This window comes from Pinus tabuliformis, chromosome 8 (genome assembly GCF_031772625.1).
Source record: "Pinus tabuliformis cultivar Carrire ecotype Pingquan chromosome 8, CPIR1, whole genome shotgun sequence".
In the NCBI taxonomy this organism is placed as follows: Eukaryota; Viridiplantae; Streptophyta; class Pinopsida; order Pinales; family Pinaceae; genus Pinus; species Pinus tabuliformis.
Window position 1 is genome coordinate 426,706,325 of NC_142294.1, and position 24,794 is coordinate 426,731,118.

Sequence of the window (24,794 nt, forward strand, 5' to 3'; positions counted from 1 at the left end):
ACAATTCAAAACGATAGATCTGTCTCTAGACATGACCAGTGCCCCTTTCCAGGACAAGATTAATTTACACAAGTAGGCAAGGGAGATGTTATATAGCGAATTGAGCAAGAGAGCATTGACTATTAGCAAGGCCGAGAAGCGGCTGGAGAAAGCACCTACTAAGGTAAAACAAGAAAGAGCAAACTCAAGAGCTCTTCATCTCCAAAATGAAAGCTACAAAGAATTGATCATCAAGATGGGGGTGGATCCCAATGATAAGGCCATCGTGGAGGCCATCATCAAGAGTTCACAATCATAAATACAATCATTGAGACAACAACTTCAAATTCTTGTTGTGGAGCATGTGTAGACCAAGGAACTAGCTCAGGTTGAAAACGAGAAGGAAATTCTCGCCAGGGATTTAATTGAGAGGAATGATGAGGTAGTGCCTCTAAAAATGCGGGTGATAGAGCTGCAACAACAGATAGAGTCTCATATTTGTGTCGTGGTTGTGCTAGACAACCCGCAAAATCCCACTGAGCAATTAACCAGAGCTCTCACATAACTGCAGTGTTTGGAAAGCAAGCTAAAGAAGGTTCAAACTGACTTGTGAAACACCAAACACACAAGAAAATAAAGAGAAACAACTCCGGTCCACTTAGCAAAATGTAGATCAAATTAACAACAAATACCAAGCAGTGCAGGATGAGATCAAAGCACTAAAAAGAAAATTGAAGGGCAATATGGCCCTTGTTGAAGCTAGACACATAATATGGGAAGACATCATCTCAAAGATGAAGAAACTTTGGGAACATCTGAAATTGATTACAGAGCAGAAGGCTGTGGTTAAAAGGTGGTGGGATCATCAAGGCTACCTATGATTGATGGGTTCTCTAGTTTCAACCAAATCGCTGTGCATCCAAAAGACCAGAAGAAGACAACTTTCACCACACCGTGGGGAACATTCAGGTATGCCCGAATGCCTTTCGGTCTCATGAATGTCAGAGCTACTGTCCAAAGAGCGATGGATATAGTGTTTGCTAGGGAGAAAGATTAGTTTGTGGTGATTTACGTAGATGGCATCATTGTATTCTCAAAGTCTGATGAAGAGCATCTGCAACATTTACACTCACTTCTCAGAAATGTAGGAAATATGGTTTGTCTTTGAATCCAAAGAAGTCACAATTTTCTCTCAGAGAAGGCAAGCTCTTGGGACATATAGTCTCAAAGGAAGGAGTGAGAATTGATCCTAAGAGGGTAGAAGCAATCAACACCATACCCTTGCCCAAGAACAAAAAGGAGATACCGGTCTTCTGGGGAGGATAAACTTCCTAAGAATGTTTGTGCCCAATTATGCCAAGATTGTAAAGGAGATTACAAATATGTTGAGAAAGGATAGAGAGGTCAAATGGACTGTGGAAGCCAGATAATCTTTTGCCAGAATTAAGGAATTTGGAGAAGCTGCTCCGGTCTTGGCCAACCTTGATTACCAGAAGCCATTTCTCATATTCTCTTTTGCGTCTCCCAATACTGTTGCAACTATCTTACTGCAGAAGAATGGAGAAGAGAAAGAGCAACCAGTGGCATTTTTCAACCAGGTACTGAGGGATGTAGAGTTGAAGTACGATATCTTGGAAAAACAAGCCTATGCGATGGTTAAGGCTATGAAAGCTTTCAGGACATATGTTCTATCGTAACAAATCATTGCCTGTCCCTATGGCAGTCATGAAGGATATTCTTACGTAAGGAGATAGTGAAGGACAAAGGGGCAAATGGATAGCAAAAGTCCAGGAATATGATATGGATATCAAGACAACCAAAGTGATAAAATGGTTGGGTTTGGCTAAGATTTTATTCGAGGCAAATTGTCAAGTGATGGGGATAAATTTATTGGCAGAGATTCTAGGTCCAACTATAGCGAGTGGGGAGAATTATGTGGGTGAGCAAGATAACAAAATTGCTTATAAATATCTTTTCACAGACTGGTATAAGAGTATAGTCCACTACCTGTTGTTTCTTAGATTCCCAGCTAGCTTGGACAAAGTCAAATACAGGGCTCTAAAGATGAAAGCCCATAAATATGTCATCACATATGGTCAACTCTATTGGAAGGACCCTGGTGGTATATTGCTGCTATGCTTAATTGAAGATGAGATTGCTGAGACTATTAATGAATATCATGGCTGTGCTTGTGGAGGACTTCTACTGGCCTACCTTGTTCTTCAATGTCTATAAGCTGGTGAGAAGTTGCAGGAAGTGTCAAGTGTTTGCTGAGAAGAAGAAGTTGGCTCCATTGCCTCTGATTCCAGTTTTTTGTGGAAGAACCTTTTAGGCAATGGGGATTGGATTTCATAGGAGAGATTCACCCACCCTCGAGTGGGTAGCATAAATGGATTTTGGCAGCCATTGACTACTTTACAAAGTGGGTCGAAGCCATCCCGACTCGGGCTGTAACTGATTCAGTGGTCATGAAGTTCCTTGAAGAAAACATTTTCGCTAGGTTTGGATGTCCAAAAAGGGCAGTGACAAATAATGCCCAGGTGTTCAAGTCTGCGAGACTCATTGGTTTCTGTCAGAAGTACAATGTCATACTTGTTTACTCCACCACTTATTATCCACAGGGAAATGGGTTGGCTAAATCATCAAACAAGACATTGGTGAGAATCTTAAAGAAAATCATTTCGGACAATAAGAAAAACTGGGATTCCCAATTGAAATTTTCTCTTTGGGCAAACAGAGTCACAACAAAAAGATCCACTGGGAAAACACCATTTGAGTTGGTATATGGCACTTTTGCAATGTTCCTCAGTCAATTAGCAAGGCCGGTGGCTAAATTAATCCAAGACGCAGAGGAGGAGCCAAATCCACTTACTCACAGGATAAATCAGTTGGTTGAATTGTAGGAGAACAGGGAACAAGTGAGTCAGGATCTGCTCAAATACCAAGATAGGATGAAGGCCTTGTTTGATAGAAAGGCCAAAGACAGAGTTTTCCAGCTGGGGGACCTTGTGCTCAGGTTGGATGTCAGGAGAGAAGACAAGGGCAAGGACGAAAAATTTGGTCCCTTATGGTTTGGACCGTTCAAAGTAGCTGAAGCTAAAGGCAACAATACATTCCTGCTAGAAAACTTGGATGGAGAAGTGTTTGAGCTGCTTGTCAATGGGTAGTACCTCAAGCACTACTTTCAGCATTAAAATCGGGTATCCATTTCCATTGTAAATACCGAAGTGTTTCTTTCTTTTGCGATTTCTTTATTTGAATTTTTGACTCCATGCCCAACAAAGGGCTACTAGTCTACAGGTTCTCAATGCCTTGGAAATCAAGAGATTGTCCGTAGTTGGAGCCAATGTTGTACCTTTCTTTTGTTTTTCTTAAGTTTTACATCCTGGAGCAATGGGGTGCAAAACATGGCAGATATTAAACTTGTTCTCAAGAGAAATGGAGGAGTTTAAGGGCCATACTGAGCCCGCTCAATTAGAAAACACTCGGCTTGAGCTTTCTAATGATTTCAACAAATCTTGAAGTGATTACTGAGATTGAAAGAGGAGGATGGTCAAAGCGGAGCTCGTAAAGTCAAAAACCTAGAACCCCGCGTCCTATTATAGAATCAATCGTAAATAGTTCAATCATAAGTTTGTCAATTGCCAAAGCGGGCGCTGTTGATTGACAAAGCCCGTAATAGAACTAGAAGGCTCAGACCCCGTAGCCTCGGATCATTGTAATACTTTGCTAAGTCAACTCTCGAGGCACCAAGGATTGCATCACTTATAGAGGAGTTGTGCATAGTCAGAAGCCAAGGATTTTCTCGCTTGGCAGATAGGTTGTAGTGTACCATTGAGCAAAGATGACGTCAACAATTGCTCGCCGGGAGGTGGATACATGGCAGGTGGTTACAAAGTTTTCAGTTACCTGAAGGACCCAAACATGAATGACACTTGGACCAATCATGGGTCAACACGTGGCTCGGTTGACATCAGAATCGCGTCAACCCGACGGTATACATCGGAAGGTCGAAGGCTTCTAGGCATAGGGCACTAGAGCGTCCCGATTCAAGCTCAAATTGACTAGCATTGTTCTTGGTGTGGAGTCGTCGCCAAGTGGCAGTCGACTTTCCACATGTCACCAATATAAATGATTAACGAGTAGATACTTAAGGAGGGAATTACTACCCATCTCAAAAAGTTCTCACCTGAGAGGAGCTCCGATGGGTGGACAAGCGCAGCTGTTAAGCCAACGCTGGCCCCCTAAAAGGCAGAATCAACGAAGTTGAATGTCGCAAATCAACGGTTATAATCGATTCCGGGGGATGAGCCATTGACTCCAACTCCGCATAGGCACTCCACCGGGGAGATTAATGGGCCCGCCACCTGTTGGGTTAGTGCGCCAATCACATTAGCCATTGGGACCGTTATCAAGCAAGCTTGGCAAGGGAGTGCGAAAATAACTTGATTTACCTCTTTCCTCCCTTGTCATCCACCCAACCCAACTCTGCCATGTGTCTCCCCCGCTCAATCTTGATCTATTTCCCGCCTGAAATCCCCCATGAACTAACCATTACGCTTCGCACACCGATGGTTGCAGTTTGAAACTCTTCTATTTAAAACGTCTCATGCACAAACCATTCTATTTGTTAGCACTTGTGTTTGCCAAGCTGTCTTAGATCGACGATGCACAACGTGAGGACTCCTAAGTACCTTCAGCTTCCAAGTTCCTTCGCCTGCCAGGTAATTTCCAATTCTTTTGTCTCTATATAATTCTTCATGATGCTCAAATTAAAGAAGGCCTCTTCAAAAACCCCTAAAAAACAACAACCAAAAGCCTCGAGCCATACTGAACTCTTCATGGACATCGAAGGGGAAATTTATGACCCTTTCTGTCCTCTAAACTTGTTTGACCTGCGTTTTGATTTTTATGGCCACTATTTGAATAAAGAAGACCCTTTCCGTGTCGTCGAGTCAGGGTTGTGCTACCTTGTCACCCCTAGGATGTACCATTTTCTTGAATTTATATCTTGGCTCATGGCCACATTTGTTAAAGGGAAGTGTTGAATAATGTAACTAGTGTCAGTCTTCATAATTGTATTTGAGTTATAATGAAATATATTTGTCAAAAGAAAGAAAAAGAAATTTTATTATTGAAGAAATTGACTTTATTAAACATGGGTTTCATGCTTGGGTCAATTGTTTTAAGGTCAAAGTTTGCATTGAAGACTTCTAGGGTTTATGTCAAGTATCCTTGTCCACGTCATAATGTGAAAGGCCCGTCTAATGCTTTATTTGTCAAGAAAGAAATTTATTTATTGTAAAATAGGTCAATTAGATCTCCTCCACCGAGTCGATTCAAGAAAGGATAAGTTGGCCTCAACAAGGGAATTCGATCTCACAAACTCACTATATATTGGATTAACTCTACTCATTTGGAAGCACATCTCTCCCAAGTTCGAATTGCAATAGCCCGGAGCAGAAAAAGTGCGAAGTTCAAGAAGGAAGCTGGAATCGAAGTTTTTCGGTCTCTCTCTCTCTCATGGGCAATGAAATTCTGAAGCCGCATCGAAGCTGGGAAACTGCATCGAAGTTGGGAAATTGTATTGAAGCTGTGAAGCTGCATCGAAGTTGTGAAGTTGCATCAAGGTCGAAGTTGTGAAGCTGAATCGAAGTTGTGAAGTTGCATCAAGGTAGAAATTGTGAAGCTGCTAGGCTGAAGCTACTGAAGTTGATAGATCGAAACTGCAGTCATAAAGTTGGGTCGACGTTCTGAAGATGAGGGTCAAAATTTTGGGTTGACGTTGCATTTGAGAAGCTGGCACTTGGTAACTTTGGAAGAGATCATCTATCACAAGGAAGAGTTGAGTTGGTGGAGGAGGGTCTTTTTGGTCTAGGGTCTTGGTCTATCTCAATTTGAATCTACTGAAGGAAGAGTTCTGATTGGGTTTTCCCCTATAAAGGGGTTTTAGCCCTGGCTAAGTGCCTACATTTGGTGTCCATGATCTTCATGTTTTTGCTTTGATGATTGCTTGATGAGAAAAAGATAAAGGAAGAACATAAAGAAGCTAATAAGAACATAATAATATCACAAGTAATTATCAACATAAGAAAATCTTTTTGCCTTTCCAATTTTCTAACATGGTATCAGAGCTAAGGTGAAGAAGGAAGAAAAAGGCAGGTTGAAGATCTATTAAGGAAAAGGAGATCAAAGGAAGGACATTAAGAAGGATCATATAAGGAGATAAGTCTACTATTGACAGGAACTATGTCAAACTCAATGAAGGGAGAAAACAAACTAGAAGGAGCCTCCAACTACAGGGCCTGGAAAAAGAGGATAGATCTCATCCTTGAAAAGAACAAAGTTTTGGATCTTGTTCAAGGAAAAATCAAGAAGCCTACAGATGAAGCAAGTGAAATAGAGAAAGCAAAATTCAGAGAAACCGAAATCTTGGCTATGAACCTAATAGTGGATGGAGTTAAGGACAACCTAATTCCATACATATCCAACATATATTCCATTCAAGCAATGTATGAGGTTCTCTCCAAATTATTCACCATCAAGAACATTGGTCAAATAACAAGCCTGAAAAATGAATTAAGAACTATTAAGATGAAGAAAGAAGATATTGTATCATCCTACTTTATAAGGATATATAGAATCAGGGATGAACTCCAAGGAATGGATGAAGTTGTACCAGAAAAAAAGCTCGTAATTACTGGTCTTCTAGAACTATCAATATCTTGGAGTGCTTTTGCATCAGGAATTAACAGTTGGAAGGATACTCCAACATTTGAACAAATGTGGAATGCATGCAGTCAAGAAGCTTGAATATCATAGTAAACAACATGAAGGAGGATGAAGAAGAAAACACCTCGAATGCATATTATGCTCATCACAAGAAGAAGGGAACCTTCAAGAAGTTCAAGGGACCGAAGAAGAAAGTTGACCTATCAAAGATTGAATGTTACAATTGTCACAAGATGGGTCGCTACAAAAATCTATGTCTGGAGAATCCAAGGAATAAGAAGAGAGATAGGGATCAAGCAAATATTGCCGATGAAGTTCCACCTAAGAAGAACAAGACTGAAGAATCGGAAGTCAAGGACTTATACTACTAAGTCCTCTCTTACATATCCTTTCTTAGTCTTGTATTGTTTTCCCTTATGTTTTGATTTCTAGAATTTGTAGGTCTAACATGTCGTGTTAGAACATTTTTGAATTATTTTGATAAGTTGTAGGTATCCCTCAAGATTGGATTAAGAGGGAGCCTTCACCATTTTACTAAAGATAAGTATCTTGTTCCTCTTTTATGTTTGATTTCCCTTTCATATCAAAGATCTGTTTGTGATATATGTTAATAACCTTTTCTTTGTACTTTCCTTGGTAGGAAAAGATTGCAAAATACACAAAGGTTATGGAGGAGACTTCAAAGGATAAACTTGAAGCATGGAAGAAGTTATGCTGCAAAGGAAGCCTTCAAAGAATTGATGTCCTAAAAGGTTTGTTAAGAAACAACTCAAGGTATGTCTTAGACTATAAGTTTTGTTATAAAGTTCTCTTCATGTAAAAGGTATGTTCATTCTCTTTTGAAATTTGCATTACATCACTGACATCGTTATGTCTAGGGTTTTGAATCACAAAGATTCTTGTTAGGATGATTAATCATTAGATTGAAACTACCCTCATGATATTATTTGATCATTCTTGTGTAACCCTAACTTTTTGTGTTCACTATAAAACCCTAGCCTCTTGTTAATAAGGGTATGTCAATATTGAGTATGAAACCCTAGTCTACATAGGGTTGTTGATGAAATCTAGAATTCAAATTCTTCTGATGTTTAGGGTCTTGATATTATAGAAACCTTAGCCCTTTAGGGTTATTTGTTAATGTCTAAATTATGTATTGAAACCCTATATCTTTAGGGTTTGGTGAATTGGGGTTTGTGAACAAAACCCTTATAAGTAAGATTCTAAGAATGAAGCCCTAGGTGTATGGTCGATCAAAACCCTAACTTGGAGAAAATTGTTGTATCCCTAATTTTGATGTATTAATGTTTGTGTCTTGGGTTTACCTAGTAGATATGGATATTGATATGAGATGCTAGTACATAAAATCCTAGATATATGCAAGTATGCTAACCAAATTGATGATACTCATGTTTTAATTTTTGAAATCTAGGGTTTATGACAAAACCCTAGTAGAGATTGATATTCTAGGATATAATGATATTGTTTTCCGATACGATTTTGTTTTGATGATAAAAACTAGGGTTTGCAACAAACCCTAGTAGAGTCTAAAATTGTTGAAACCTTAGATGTATAGTAGGATTGTTATTTGATTGAATTACAAATATGTAAGGCTTTGTGTCTCAAATATGGAGTCTAGGGTTTGTGACAAAACCCTAGCAAGAAGTTAAAATCTATTATGTAAAAGGATGTAACCTTTGCTGATCTTATGTCTAAAGGTTTGAATGATTATAATGATATGATTTCGATATAGTTAACTTCATGATTGTATTTGGTTGTACTTGCTATTAAAGTTTTGCAAGTACATAATCTTCAAGATGATGAAGATGCTCGTATGCTATTAATAAGCACGATGAAGGAAGTTATATGAATGATGATAATCAAGATGACCTTGATGCCATAAGAAGGAATGAAGCCGTGAAAGGTTCTCTGATGTTATAGAAAAATGAAGTGGTTGATCTCCCTAAGTTGAGAGGGAGCCTAGAAAGAGTATATCTCCTAGTTGAGAGGGAGGGCATATTATGACAATGAATACCTTGAAGTTAGAATAAAATCGAATGAATGAAAGTACTACAAATGAATGTTCGTGATTCATGAAGTTGCAATCAAAAGCCTTGAGAAGTGATGAGGTTGTATTTGGTGTTGTTGAAGAAGTAAAAGAAGAAAGCTTTCGTCAAGATGTATTTGATAACTTCATGATGATATAAGTGACATCAGAATGAAAGAGGACCCTGATGGTTTGTATTTACTTGTATGTATATTTGAAGGTTTATTATTGATTGGGGTTGTGTTTGTACTGGAAAATCTCTCCACAAGAAGATTGAACACTTTGGAAGCATGCTTGGACAAATGGATATATCTGGTTTAGTTTATTAGGGAGAGATGAAGCATCTAATGGCAAATGCTTGGGAGGATATCTGGCTGGCCTATGTGTTGATGTCTAGAGCCAAAGGGGGGGGGTGGGTGGCGTTGGTCATGGAGCTTCGACCTTGGATATGCACCTAGATCCCTGGGTTGATGGTTAGCAAGTAAGCCTGATGGTACCTAGAGTGGCTGAAAGCTTGAATCCATCTTAGTCCCACTTGTTGAAAAATCTAGAGGGCAACAAGTGTAGGTGATTTCTCTTCATTGATAACTGCTTGTGATACATTTTTACTTTACTTGATTAACTTCTTCATTCCTTTATGATTATTAGTGTTCTCTATCATCAAACATCTACCAAATCATAAAGAACAACGAGGCATTAGGACACAAGATATAGGCAACCAACTAGTGACAAAACCTCTTCAACTGAGAGGAAAACACACCAGAATTCTTCTCTTCATATAGAACTTCGATTTACAAATTCCAAGACCTATGACCCTTGACCAAGACCCTCCAAGACTACGTCAACTTTCCTTCTTGAACAACTTCTAGCAACAAACTTCAACCTTCCAGCCACTTCTGCAACAACTTCGACCCCAATAACAATTTCTGCAACTTTGACCTTGATGCAGCTTCAGGAGCTTTGACCTAGCAACTTCACAACTTCGACTTTGCAACTTCACCGCTTCGACCTTGCAGCTTCACAGTTTCGATGCAGCTTCACAACTTCGTCTTGCCTAGTAACAATAGAAGCCCCAAGGAAAAAAAGAGAGAGAGAGGCCCAAAAACTTTGATCTTGATCTTTTTCCTCTTCTTTGTCCTTTTTCTAGCTTTTGTCTTGAGGAGATCGAACTTGCTTGAGTGAGTGTCCAAATGAGGTCAAATTCCTTCTTATGTATAGGCTTATGAGGGGTACAAATTGCTATCTTGAGGTCGACTTTTCCCTTCATGTACGATAACTTGATCTTTGTGCCATGACAAGGTCTTGGAGGGTCTTTTGACCCTATTTTGACTCAATAATTTTTTCTTTACAATATGTAACATGCCCAAATGGGTCTTCAATACATGACAATGAGTCAATTGACTTTATGACAAACGTAGAAGCACTCAATTGGTGCTTTACCTAAAAATAAAATTCCCTTGAGCATGAAACCCATGCCTCAAGAACACAAATAATATATTTATTTTTCTTTTTTCATTCAATACATAAAATCACGATTATATATGCCATTATGAAGACCGAATGTAGTTACATATTTCAACACTCCCTCTTAACTAAGGAGGTATTCATAATCCATACAAGGTACTTGGACATTCTCAATCTGAAGAATTCTCATAAGAAGAGTCAGATTGGTAACCCATTTGTATAGCATCATATCATCCAACATTGTCACATAGCAAGGCCTTGACTAACAACTCTATCTCTCCACAAGATCAGAGCACAATGTTGGCGAGACCAATGATTTATAGACACCCTCATCATTGTCTCTCTCGGAACATACCCCACCCGGGTTCTCTTAGAGTATGTTCCACTAAGACTATTCTTATCTTGGATTCCTAGTCCTCAAAGAATATCGGTCCTCTACAACTACTCTTATCTTGGATGCCCTACCACATCCTCAAAGAGTATCAGATGCCAGATGCTTACCCAATCCTCCATTCTATCTTCCCAGGTGAAGACAAGAATGATGTGTCTATCTCTCCCTCTCAATTAGGGAGGATATGCCCATTCTAGTGAAGGAATGTACCCATTCCTATAAAAGGAATGTACCCAAGCTCCCTCTTAATCAGGGACTTGACCAAGCTCCCTCTTGACCAAGGACTTGCTTCCAACAGCTCTTTAGGTGGAGATCATGGGACAACTAGCTACTTGAAGAGCTCCTCCTTTCGATGTCATGAACTTCTTTTTCTTTATTCAAGAGTCTTCATCCTTTTGGGACTTCTTCGTAGGGCATCGACCATCCATCACTTTCATTCATGAATCATGTCAGTCATGTCATCCTTTCTTTCATTGGAAAGTGATCCATTAGTCCATATCTGGCCTTTCCTTCATGCCTTGCTACCTTCTTTGCATCATGTTTCCTTCAAGATCTTTCATCCTACCACATGAGTGTCAGTTGTAGATGACATCTACAACTCTTCCTTTGGTAGCCCTGCATTAGCCCATCCAATATTATTCAAAAATAGAAAATGAACATTAAATCAAAAATACCTTTGTGATGGTATTTCATCACGATGTCTCCTTGTTTGCATCAGTGTCTTGCATATATATTGACACATCTCCAAAAAGATATACAACGTCAAGGGTCTCTTTCTTTTTCAGACTTTATCAGGATCTTCATATCTTTCCCATGGAGATATCATAGTCAAATCTTCTAGTCCTTGGATGTTGATTTCCTTCTTCATAGTTGCATTATTCATGATCTCTTCCTTTCTTTATTCACACATTTCATCCCAGGAACTTCCAATCACAGTACCTTCAACTTTGTCAACCACCTCATATTTCATATGAGGACATATTATGTTGATTTATCTAATCAATGTGTGAATCATGCCTTCATGCATCCTTTCAAAGGAGGAGATCCTTTCTTTTGATCATTCTCTTGAGGTAGAGCATTCATCCATGTTATCTGCAACTATATGACATGACTTAATTTTAGGAAATACAAGCATACATACCTCTTTTTCTTCCTTTCGGTCATCTAGACTTCTTTTAACAACTTTCTTGATCGAAAGAACTTCAATCACCTTGACTTGCTTCACTTCATTTGACATCATATCATCATTCCATGAATCTCACACAAGGTGGAATTCTCGGCGAGACACTTGCTTCTTCCAATAGGTGAACCTTCCGATGAAGATTCCAATGGAGGATCTTGATCATCCTCATACTGCAAATGCTTCCTTTTGAATGATATACGATGAGCTCTATAGTAGATGACTTTCTTTTTCCCATAAGTGCTACTTATGCTTCTAATGAGGTTACTAAGAGTTACATCCTTCTATAGGTGACAACCATAGACTTCTATTTCAGCTATCTTTCGTGCTTCTTTATGATGATGTCACGTGCTCTTGCTTTCAATCATATGCTTCTATGATGCCATCTCCTAACATGATGCATCCTATCATGCTTCTAATGATTCCTACCATGATAGTTATACTTTACAACAAAAAACTTCAAACATAAACTTGAAAAGAACTAGGTGGGGAAGACTTATCTCAATCATAGTAGAGATCTTTTACTTCCTCCTTGGATTTCTTCTTTTCAACTTCGTCCACTTCTTTAGTGATATGGGCTTCCTCTCTTCCTCTTTTGTTGTTGTCCTTCTTGAGCTTTGGACAATCTCTCTTGTAGTGCCCATATTCATGACAAACATAGCATTGAACCTTCGACATGTTCTTCTTTTTTTGAGGACCAAGCTTCCCAAACTTTCCTTTTCTTCTTGTCATGGCAGCAAATGCTTGAGCTTGCTCGCTTGATTCTACATCGATCTTTGCCGTTTAGCCTAGTTTCCTCGATTTTGCGCAATAACCATAGTTCATTGAATGGAGTAGCTTCTTTCTTCTCATAGATGCATGATGTGAAGTTGCCCCATTCCTTTGGTAGTGCATTGAGCACTATGGTAGTCATTTCCTTGTCAGACATTATTTCTTCCAACTCTTGGAGTTGGTCTCTTATTTCTGACACCCTCATAAAGTATGAGGTTATTCCTTCTTCTTTTGATATCTTCATCTTGTAGAGCTTGAGCTTCTTCTTTTGGCAGTTCGACAATTAAACCCTTAACATGACCAACGACTTCATTTTCTATGAGGATCAAATCTATCCTCTTCTTCCATGCAAGAAAGTTTGACAACCCAACCAATTTGTTGCTCTCCTTGCAATATGAAGTCATTTTGACATATTCAAATATAGATATAAAAATACTTACTTGTCAAGTGAAGATACTCTTTGATGACAATATCTTCAACTTGATGCCTTCTTGATTTTGATGATGATGTTGACAGTAGAAGATGTCTTCTTGATGAAGATGTCTTCCTTCAAAAGTGATCTTTCAAAGAGAGGGAGATCATCTTGGTTCCTTGATGATGATTACCATGCCTTCTCCTTGATGAGCTTCCCTTTCTTTATAGTCAAATTCTCCCCTTCCTCTTTTGTTGTTGTCCTTCTTGAGCTTTGGACAATCTCTCTTGTAGTGCCCATATTCATGACAACCATAGTGAAATTTGTCTTCTAGTAATTGCAGCTTCTTATTCGACCCTTGCAATTTCACTGCAATTTTTTTATCAATGCATAAACCCTAGTTTCTGCACGCATGGGAGAAAGACAAAGACTTTATGCTTCTCTTTTCTTTGCTTGGATAAAGGCTTCTTCTTTTGCAACCCGGCTTGCAAGATGGTTTGTCTTCTACTTGGTTCCGCCTCATTAGGTGATTGCAATAATTAACCTTCTATTGCAACAAATGAGCCCTAATCTCCTCGCACGTGTGAACAAGAATACCCCAAAACAGACCCAAAATTACTTCGATCCTTTTATCTTTGAGATGTGATGATCCTTAATATGAATGGTCCTTCTTGATGATTGATGCTCTTGATGTTTCCAAGATGATCTCTTTATGCTTCAACCCTTGAGTATCCTTCTTTGTGTTGCCCTTCCTTGATGTAGTCACCTTAGCTCTGATACCATGTTGAGAAATCTAGGGGGCAACAAGTGTAGGTGATTTCTCTTCTTTGATAACTGCTTGTGATGCATTTTTACTTTACTTGATTAACTTCTTCTTTCCTTTATTATTATTAGTGTTCTCTATCATCAAACAACTACCAAATCATAAAGAACAATGAGACAATAAGACACAAGATATAGGCGATCAACTAGGGCCAAAACCTCTCCAACTGAGAGGAAAACCCACTAGAATTCTTCTCTTCATATAGAACTTCAATTGACGAATTCAAAGACCTATGACCCTTGACCAAAACCCTCCAAGACCTTCCAAGACCAAGTCAACTTTCCGTCTTGAACAACTTTCAACAACAAACTTCGACCTTCCAGCAACTTCTCCAACAACTTCGACCCCAACAACAATTTCTGCAACTTCGACCTTGATGTAGATTCAGGAGCTTCGACCTAGTAGCTTCACAACTTCGACCTTGCAGCAACTTCACAACTTTGACCTTGCAGCTTCGATGCAACTTCATAACTTCGTCTTGCCTAGTAACAATAGAAACCCTAACGAAAAGGAGAGAGAGAGAGGCCCAAAAACTTTGATTTTGATCTTTTTCCTCTTCTTTGTCCTTTTTTCAGCTTCTATCTTGAGGAGATCGATCTTGCTTGAGTGAGTGTCCAAATGAGGTCGAATTCCTTCTTATTTATAGGCTTGTGAGGGGTACAAATTGCTATCTTGAGGCTGACTTGTCCCTTCATGTAGGCCGACTTGATCTTTGTGCCATGATGAGGTCTTGGAGGGTCTTTTAACTCTATTTTGACTCGATAAATTTTTCTTTACAATATGTAACATGCCCAAATGGTTCTTCAATACATGAAAATGACTCAATTGACTTTATGACAAACTAGAAGCACTCAATGGGTGCTTGACTTAAAAATAAATTTTCCTTGAGCATGAAACCAATGCCTCAAGAACACAAATAATAAATTTATTTTTTTCTTTTCATTAAGTACATAAAATCACAATTACATATGGCATTATGAAGACCGAATCTAGTTACATATTTCAATACCACCCGGATAGAATAACTTGTTTAGGTTTCTAGTCTGCAACACTGATTGTGCTAGAACTCTTCGTAGTTCATTTTGGAGATCTTCCATGTACCTCTATATATTTGTAATTATGAATACCTCCCTAGTGAAGAGGGAGTGTTGAAGAATGTAACTAGTGTCGGTCTTCATAATTGTATTTGAGTCATTGGAATTTATTTATCAAAAGAAAGAAACTCAACAAATTAGAGATCAAATTAACAACAAATACCAGGCAGCACAAGCTGAGATCAAAGCGCTCAAAGGCAAATTGAAGGGCAATATGGCCCTTGTTGAAGCCGGACATATAATATGGGAAGACATCATCTCAGAGATGAAAAAACTTTAGGAACATCTAAAATTGATTGTAGAGCAGAAGGATGCGGTAAAAACCATCGAGTTCTTTGTCCTGTTAGCGAAAGAGGAGAATGCTAAGAAGGCAAGTATTGTTGAAAGATGTATCAAACTACTTAATGAAAAATCAGCTGATGAATTAAGGGCGATGGACATCATTGACATGACCAGCATGATCATGGAAATCGCTAAATCGATTCAAAAGAAAGAAGCAAGGGATAGGGTTGAAGCATGCGTGAGTGAGTTGGCAAAGGCAGTTGCAACCTTCAATTCTAATTTTGACCAAAAGAGCAGAGCAGGCCTACCCAGTTATTGGGATTTCCAGGGGCAACTACTACCTTGGAGCAATATGAAAAATTGCTAGTTGAGGCCAAGAGCAAGGTGGACGCATCACGCGAGAAAATTGTCATTCTCTAGGGAAGTACCATGGTAAACTGTTGCAAAGGGACTTCTAGCTATTGTTGACAGTGAAGACCTTGTTCATCGACAAGTTGAATTACGCGGAGCTCACAAACCTGAGGATGGCCTACAGTACCCTTATTCACACTCCCATACTAGACCTAGTTTTATGGCAAAGGTGTGACCAGCTAGTCAACCCACCACGAATCAAGGTGGTGGAGCCCAAGCCCACTTCTAAGGATTAAGCGAGTCGACAATGAGGATTTCTCTTGATTTGAAAATCATAGCATATCTCTGCCGTTTTGGCCATTTTGTATATATGTTATTTTGAAGAAGCTATCAAGTTGTTAGGAAATGATTAGAGCAATTAGGCATTCGACAGACTGGCAAAATTAATCAGTTTAGTCCACTATCACACTGGAAAATATTTTTGTAACTGTTTTTTGTTAGAAATCTCCCTATAAGAGGGATGAGGGAACTCATTTGAAGGGTTCAATTTTCTATTCAAGAGACCACTATCTGCAAATTTGGCTAGCTTCTAAGAAAAAGACATGTATGTTGTTCTAAAAGCCTAATGAAGAAGAAAATGGTGATTCCAAACATTCTTATGTGGAGTATGTGTTCTTCTCTCTGTGTATCTTTTTCATATATGTTTCTTTCGTCTTAGAAATCATGTAATTGTAGCTGTGGGAAATAAATCTTGTATGTCAGATTTATCTATGTCATGTTATGGCAGATGGTACCTGTAAATGTAAGATTGAAAGTATTAAATTGCTCCATGGTTTCCAATCCCATTCTCTTTGTCTATACATTACTTTGTTGAAGTTAGATGCACAAGATTCTATTGATTAGCCCTTTGCACTAGACTTCTTTCTTTATTTCTTTACTCACCTTTACAACGACAATTAAGAAAGCTCCACTACTTGTATGTAGGCCACCATGACTGAATGTTACTACTATTGAATACAATCAATGTGGGTAACATGTCTAGTTTCTGAGTATCAATATTGAACCAGTTTCAAATTCTTTCATAATTTAAGAACTCTTGAATGAATTTTTATTATCTACTAGAGACTGTAAGATGTCTTAGGCACTGGCCCTTAATCTCAACCCAGGGGTTGTCTCTAGGAACCACTGTAGGCCCGATGAAACCTATAAAATGGAGAAGCTCCAAACTATGTATAGCGAAACACTTCAATTGCACGACAACAAGGTTGACGAAGGGTCGATGGCCAAAGGTCGAATCGGACTGGCTCTGTGTAGCAGTTGGGCAGCTAGAGGATTGAACAAAGTTCGTACATGGAACAAACAAAGTTCGTTCTTCACGTCAAATACTTGAGAAGACTAGGAATATGTAGATCTCCATTGAGATACAAGAATATATATTAAATGTATGAATAAGAATGGTGATACAATTCGGAGTAAGGGTCCTGTATATATAGCCAGGAAGTACCCTTTCACGAAGAGCCATGTCTGTAGAGACATGCTTCTTTGTTTAACTAATTATTATTTAATTACATATTATTATGATTATTATTTATTATCTATACTTATTACTTTTACATAAATTATGTTAATAACATTGCCTTCCCCTTCAAAAAGCTTTGTCCTCAACGCTTGTTGATGAAAGGACTTGATCTCTTTTTCTGCTACGAATGTCTTCTCGTCTCGGGACAGTCATCTTTGTCGATACAAGTTGATATGATCCTTGGAGTGACATATAAAATTGTCGCACGGAGGAAGGATTTGACCATCCTAAATTAATCTTTTGTGAAATATTTTGATTACTGGAAATTTGTGATGAATTATTATCACTAGACTGAGCTGTGCGCACTTCAATATTCTTTGGAACATACGTTTGTTGTTTATGTTTCGAGTGATACAAATTCCTAGATTGATTGAGATGTCTATTCTTGTGATTTGGATGTAGATAAAGAGTTCTTTTGATTTCCCTTATCATGTGTGGCTAGATTCTGATTTACTTTAGGTCCCGATGTCGTCGAGTTGGTTACAAAATCTTCACTTGGAATCTCCTTCGTCTCAACGTCTGAGTGTGTTTTTCCTTTAACTGATGTGTCTTCTTCTTGAGTTGTGGTATTCACTGGATTGGTATTAGTTCCATTTTCTTCTACTTGGACTGAAACAAATGGAGACTTATATACTACTTCTTGAAGTTGTTCTAACTTGTCATTAAGTGACGTCTTGTCACGTTTAAGCTTCTTTATTTGTGTAAGGAGGTTTTGGTTATGATTCCATAGACGTAAAACCTCTTCGCGTTCTGGATTGTTGATTTTATTCTTAGTAGCCTCATCATCTTTCAAACTTTTGATTTGTTATAATAATGTTTGATTAAGGTTCTTTAAATGTAATTTTTCTTCTTCTTGTTCCAACAAGTGCTTCTTAAGTTCCTTCTCTATGGCATTAACTTTCTTGACTTGTTCGATTAGTTTTTCATTGTGTTCTTTGAAGCGCGAAATTTTGTTGTCTTTACTGGAGATGACTTCTTCAAGCTCTTTCTGCTTCTTTGGTATAGTTTTTTTATTACTTTGAAACATTAATTCCGAAATATCCTTAAAGTATACTGATGAAGGCTTTATTGATTCTGACATCATTGTCATGTCTCGAAATGTGATCATCTTTCCCTTATAAGAAAACATCAAATTTTTTTTCTCTATGTTTAACATTCATGCACCCAATTTTCTAAACCAAGGTCTACCAAGAATTCTGTCAACCTCTGTGTCATACTTTTTTACAACACAAAATTGGGATATGTACTCGTAATGATCTATTGTTATTTGTAAATCATTAATTTCATATTCTTTTTCCAAAAAGATCTATTGTTTTGCCTACATTGGCATCTAAAATTAGCAGTCGATTCGCCAGATTAATATTTATGTAATTTTCATCGTTGCTTGTACTAATAACGATATTAACTTTTTTCCCTTGTTTAGTCCCTCTTAATGTAATTAACTTGTAATGTGTGATTAGAACACCCTTATAGGAAAATCGTCTTTCCTTCATCATTTTCGAATTAGGTTCCATTCACTTTTTTCTTCAAAAATGGACTTCTTTAAAATAAGTGCCCTTTTATTTGATAAACTTGAACACCTTTATAAATTCCTTTAACTTTTATTTTCCTCAATTATATATTTTTTCCCACTTAAAAAAAAAGTTAATATAGCTCCACTATTTAAATAAACTGCACCTTATATTTATTATAATGCTTTTAAAAAGTACTATTCCTTTGTTACAACTTGTTATCCTTATGTCTCTTTATAGTTCTAGATTTAACCCTTCATAAACTTTAATATATGGATCTTTCAAGTAACCTTTTATAATAATACCCACTTTGTACTTATATATATTTTCAATAATTTTATGACTTGAACTTTTCTTTAAAATACCCCTTTATAATATAATACTTCTCTTTATATATCTTTTATTTATAATCTTTTTTTTTTCTTTTTGAAAAGTTACAACCCTAGTGAAACATGGCTATTCACCTCTTTGGGGTATAATATAAAATATATGTCCACTTATGTGCTTTTGACTCAGTTAATTTTCTCTATAAAAAGTAAAACTTACCATTCACATAAAGAGTATATGTCCACTTATGTGCCTTTGACTCAGTTAATTTTCTCTACGTAAAAAGTAAAACTTACCATTCACATAAAGAGATTTTGTATTCCTTTTGTTTTTCTTTTACCTTGAAAATACCATGGGCAATTACCATGGGTTGCTAAAACCACGAGCTTGTAAACCACTTAATGAAGAATCAAGATAATATTATCTACTCTTCCTTCTCTTACGTATAGTTTTAAAGATATTTGGAAAGATTCTTTTTTAACTTTATCATGCATTTTTATCAATAATGTAGAACTTTTTTATATATATGAATGTTCTCCTTCAAAATTTACATCGGATATATATATATATATATATATATTATATATATATATTTTAATAGTATATTTTTATATGATTTTTTTCTTTAAATATATATATATATTTTAATCTTTATATGTAATTTTTCTTTTTCTTTTTTTTTGACTATTTTTTCTTTTTCTGGTTTAATGGCCAAAGCCCCTGAATGACAAAACTGGTGAAACAGAGAAACTCCAACTTTATGTAGCGAAAGCTTCAATTGTGACAAAAACAAGGTTGATGAATGATTAATGGCCAAAGGTCAGATCAAATTGGTTCTCTTCAACGGTGAGTGTTTAGAGGACAACTCTGATACCAATGGAACAACAAAGTTTGTTCTTCACGTCAAATACTCCAAAAGACTTGGAATATGTAGATTTCCATTGAGATACAAGAATATATATTAAATGTATGAATAAGAATGATGATACAATTGGGAGTAAGGGTCCTGTATATATAGCTAGGAAATACCTTTTCACAAAGAGTCGTGTTTGTAGAGACATGCTTCTTGTTTAACTAATTATTATTTAATTACATATTATTATGATTATTATTTATTATCTATACTTATTACTTTTACATAAATTATGTTCATAACAGTACACATACTAGTTAAATATTCTAGAACACTTGGAATATGAAGATGTCCATTGAGGATATATATATATATATATATATATATATATATATATGATGATGAGATTGTTACAAATGAGGGTCTGCTTAGATACCAAGGTAGGTGTGTTAAGAAATCTAGGGCATAGGGATTTGGTGATTTCTCTTAAATGATAATTGCTTGTGATGCAATTTTTTTAGTCTTTTGTTAGCTTCTTTCTTTCTCTTGATTATGTTATTTTTTTCTATCATCAAACAACTACCAAATCATAAATAAACATGAGATAAGAGACACAAAATGTAGGCGATCAACCAGGGCCAAAACCTCTCCAACTTGAGAGGAAAACCCAAAAGAATTCTTCTTCTTATAGAAACTTCAAATGACGAATTCGAAGACCAAGACCCTTGACTTATAAACTTCTCCAAGACCAAGTCACAAGACCCTTTGTTTTCACTGCTTCTCCTTCTTACCCAAGTCAACACTGGTCAAACTGACTTCTAGCACTGCTAATTTTGGCTACTCCGATATTTTGACCTTCTTTCACAGTCCTGCAATTCTTGCCCTGACTGAAACTTCTGCAATTTCACATGTGTGGGCTGATTGATGGAGCTTGATGATATTTTCCTTCTTCGCTTGACTTGAGGGCTTTTCCTTGTGACCTCGACTAGCAAGAATGATGGTTTAGTGACCTTCTTCTAGGCTTCTTCAATGGCTGCTGTAACCCTACTACAGAAACCCTAATGAAAAACCCTAATTCCTATCACACATGCGAGGAGAATAACCCAAAAACAATGCCAAAAATACTTCGGTTTCTTCTTCTTTCTCTGCTGGATAAGAGACTCCTATTACTCTTTTTCCCGCACTTCTTGTTGTATTTTAGATGCTTGATCGAGTGGTGTCTCAAGTGAGGTCGAGTCCTCACTATATATAGCGATCTGCCCATGAACTAAGCTGACTTGTGCAAGTGAGTAGGCCGACATGCTCTTCTAGAATGATCTCCATCTCCTTTTGAGGGCCGACTTGAAGGAGTACTTGTGACAAGGTCTGGAGAGTTAATGACTCAAATAAATTCTCTTTTTTTACAATATGTAACATGCCCAAATGGGCCTTCAATGCATGGCATTGGATTTTTATGACTTGATGACCAAACCTAATAGCTCACAATGAGAGCTTCATCTATAAAATTCCTTGAGCATGAAACCCATGACCCAAGCATTACAAAATAATTTTATTTTTCTTCTTTACATCAATTACATAAAATCATGATTACACATGATTATACTCCCTCTTAACTAGGGAGGTATTCATAATCTATACAAGGTACTTGGACATTCTCAATCTGAAGAATTCTCATAAGAAGAGGCTGATTGGTAACCCATCTGTTTAGCATCATAACATCCAAAATTGTCACATAGCAAGGCCCTGAATAACAACTCTATCTCTCCACAAGATCAGAGCACAATGTTAGCGAGACCAATGATTTATAGACACCTTCATCATTGTCTCTTTCAGAACATACCCTTCTCGGGTTCTCTCAGAGTATGTTCCACTAGGACTATTCTTATCTATGTGTAGGAATGATATTTGCAGTATAGGTCACCTGCAACAAAGCCTTTGATCTAACCTTTGTACCCTGTGTTATAGTCTTAAAAGAATATTAGTGCTCTACGACTACTCTTATCTTGGATGCCCTACCACATCCTCAAAGAGTATCAGATGCCAGATGCTTACCCAATCCTCCATTCTATCTTCCCAAGTGAAGATAAGAATGATGTGTCTATCTCTCCCTCTCAACTAGGGAGGATATACCCATTCCATTGAGGAATGTACCCATTACTAGAAAAGGAATGTATCCAAGCTCCCTCTTAATCAGGGACTTGACCAAGCTCCCTCTTGACCAGGGACTTGCTTCTAGCAGCTCTTTAGGTGGAGATCACAGGACAACTAGCTGCTTGTAGGACTTCCTCTTTCAATGTCATGACCTTCTTCTTTAATATGAAGCCTACATCTTTTGGAACTTCTTTGTATGACACAAACCATCCATCACTTTGATTAATCATGTCAGTCATGTCATCCTTCTTTTCATCAGAAAGTGATCCATTAGTCCATATTTGGGCTTCCTTTATGCCTTGTTGCCTTCTTCATGTCATGTTTCCTTAAGGACCTTTCATCTGCCACATGAGTATCAATTGTAGAAGACATCCACAACTCTTCCCTTGGCAGCCCTGCATAAGCCCATCTAGATATTGTTCATAAATAGAAAAATGAGCATTAAATCAAAATTACCTTTGTGATGGTCTTTCATCATGACATTTCTTGGTTTGCATCAACATCCTGTATACATATTGACACATCTCCAAAAATATATGCAATGTCAAGGGTCTCTTTTTTTTTTCTAACTCCATCAATATCTTCATATCTTTTCCATGAGGATATCATAGTCAAATCTTTTGATCTTTGGATGTTGATAGCCTTCTCCATAGTTGCATTTTTCATGATTTCTTCCTTTCTTTATTCACATTCTTCCTCAGGAACTTCCAAACATAGTTCCTCTAGTTTTATGAAGCACCTCATATTTCATATGAGGACATATTATGTTGATTTCATTTAGTCAATGTGTGAACCATGCCTTCCAACATCCTTCCAAAGGAGGAGATCCTTTATTTTGATCATGTTCTCGAAGTAGAGCATTCATTCATAATATCTGCAACCATATGACATGACTTATGTATATATATACTTCATTTCTTCCTTTAGGTCTTCTAGAGAATATGTCCATTGAGAATGAATATATATATATATATATATAAAATGTATGAATGAGAATGTGATGATGAGATTGTTATAAATGAGGGTGTGTTTGTTATAAATGAGGGCCCACTTATATACCTAGGCAGGTGCCCCTTCATGAATGATCATGTCCTTAGAGACATGCCTTCTATATTAATCATTAATTAATCATTATTAAGATTGTTATTATTATTTTTATTTAAATTATATATATATATATATATATTTTATTCATAACAGAGTTGGAGGCCATTATTTTTGATTGGATTCTTCTTGCAAGTTCAAGGAGCTATTTTTCCATTTTTCTTCCGTCCTTTCAGACTTGACAGCACTTCTACTACTGCTTGCTAGAGATTGACTGGGCAGCCCCTTATGTATTGTATCTATTGTACATTTCCATTTTACATATCCATATTAATATATCGGATAGCTTTGCTTTGCTTTTCCCCAGCTTTTTCAAGGTTACGGTTATTTCCTAAGAGCAATCACGCAGCAGGGTTATTATCATTATCCTTGTGGACTTATTTTGAATTTCTCTCACTCAAGGCACATTCCTTTTCATGCATTTCTTTTGAATCTGTCTATCATTCAAGGTGCACATTCTTCTCCATTCTTTCTATCTTGCTGCTGAAATTTAATTAAGGAAACTATTCCCATTATTTTCAATTCAATTTATAGTTTTTACCCTATTCTCGTGTGTTTTTTGGGCAGCTGAGGGCAGCTTGGTGTGCTGATTTCCTCTCAGCTTACATGCAAATTTCTATGCAGTAAATCTTAGGGACACCCCCTTGTGGCTGGAAACATCACCCTGAAGAGAGAGGCATTTATTGGTGATAAGGTTAGAATGCCTATAATTATTACGTGGATCTGTTAATTTTCCTAGTACAGCTTTGTGTGAGCTTCCACAAAGATGTCGTATCTATCTGCTGAGATGTGTAGTGTGCTTAGAAATATTTGTAAGCATATTAGGAAGTCTTGTGTGTAATTGGGACCTAGGGGACTTACTCCTGGATTAGGAAACATGGTTGGATACAATATCAGCAGTATGTACATCAATTCTTTAAATACCATGTGAGATATGATTTCTACTCTTTCTTCTATGAGAATCTGACCCTTGGTTTGGAGCAATGATCTATTTTAGGGACAAGAAAAATAAGGAGTTACTAGTAAGGCTTTTATTACTATAAAAACATTTACGTTTAGGTGATTGAGCTTCACACATTATGTTTCTGCTTTTAGCTATAAATATGTTGTAATTATCTAGGCCAGCTTTTTACTGCCTGTTGATGCCAAAAATTTACTCTTTTGTATTGTACAAAACTGTATTTCATAGTTACCAGTAACCAGATGGCAGATATACAAATATGATTATGATAAAATATAAAAAAATAGGTATCTGAAAATATCCAATATGGCCTAGATGTAGTAGTATACATCTTACAAATACAATTTTTAGGGGTTTGTTATGATTTTAATGATGATTTTTAGTGTTTTAATGATTATTTTCAGTTCCTTACCCCAAATTAGTATTGCACAGCATATTTTATGTCCATACTGTACAATGTGGATATAATATGATATGGTCAATGATATGTTGACCATATCATACTGCGTGGTATGGAAAATACAGTTTTATGTGTCTTTATCACATGCAGAAAGTCATTGTACGGTGAAGTTTTATAAATAGGCTGTATTTGACTGTTTTCATGATTTGATTCCTTTTATTCTTTTGTGCATGATGATAATCCCACATCTTGGAAATTTGTAAGTAGCTTCTATAAACAGTGAATTAGGCATTCAGAAACCGTAATAGACCTGAAATATGATTGCAAAAGATCTGTACCTTAAAATTTGAGTCTTAACATATTTGTTGGTCCTGTAAGTTGT

General features: G+C 37.1%; 1 protein-coding gene across 1 annotated transcript in view; it reads left to right on the plus strand.

Annotated features, from left to right (window-relative positions):
* LOC149235876 (uncharacterized) overlaps window positions 1–23,900 on the plus strand; it is a 63,742-nt gene extending 39,842 nt beyond the window's left edge. The window contains exon 3 of the mRNA XM_089461473.1: window positions 23,619–23,900. Coding sequence (XP_089317599.1) covers window positions 23,619–23,622 — 4 coding nt within the window. The 3' untranslated portion in view covers window positions 23,623–23,900. The remainder of the gene's footprint in view (window positions 1–23,618) is intronic.
* The last annotated feature ends 894 nt before the right edge of the window (window positions 23,901–24,794 follow it).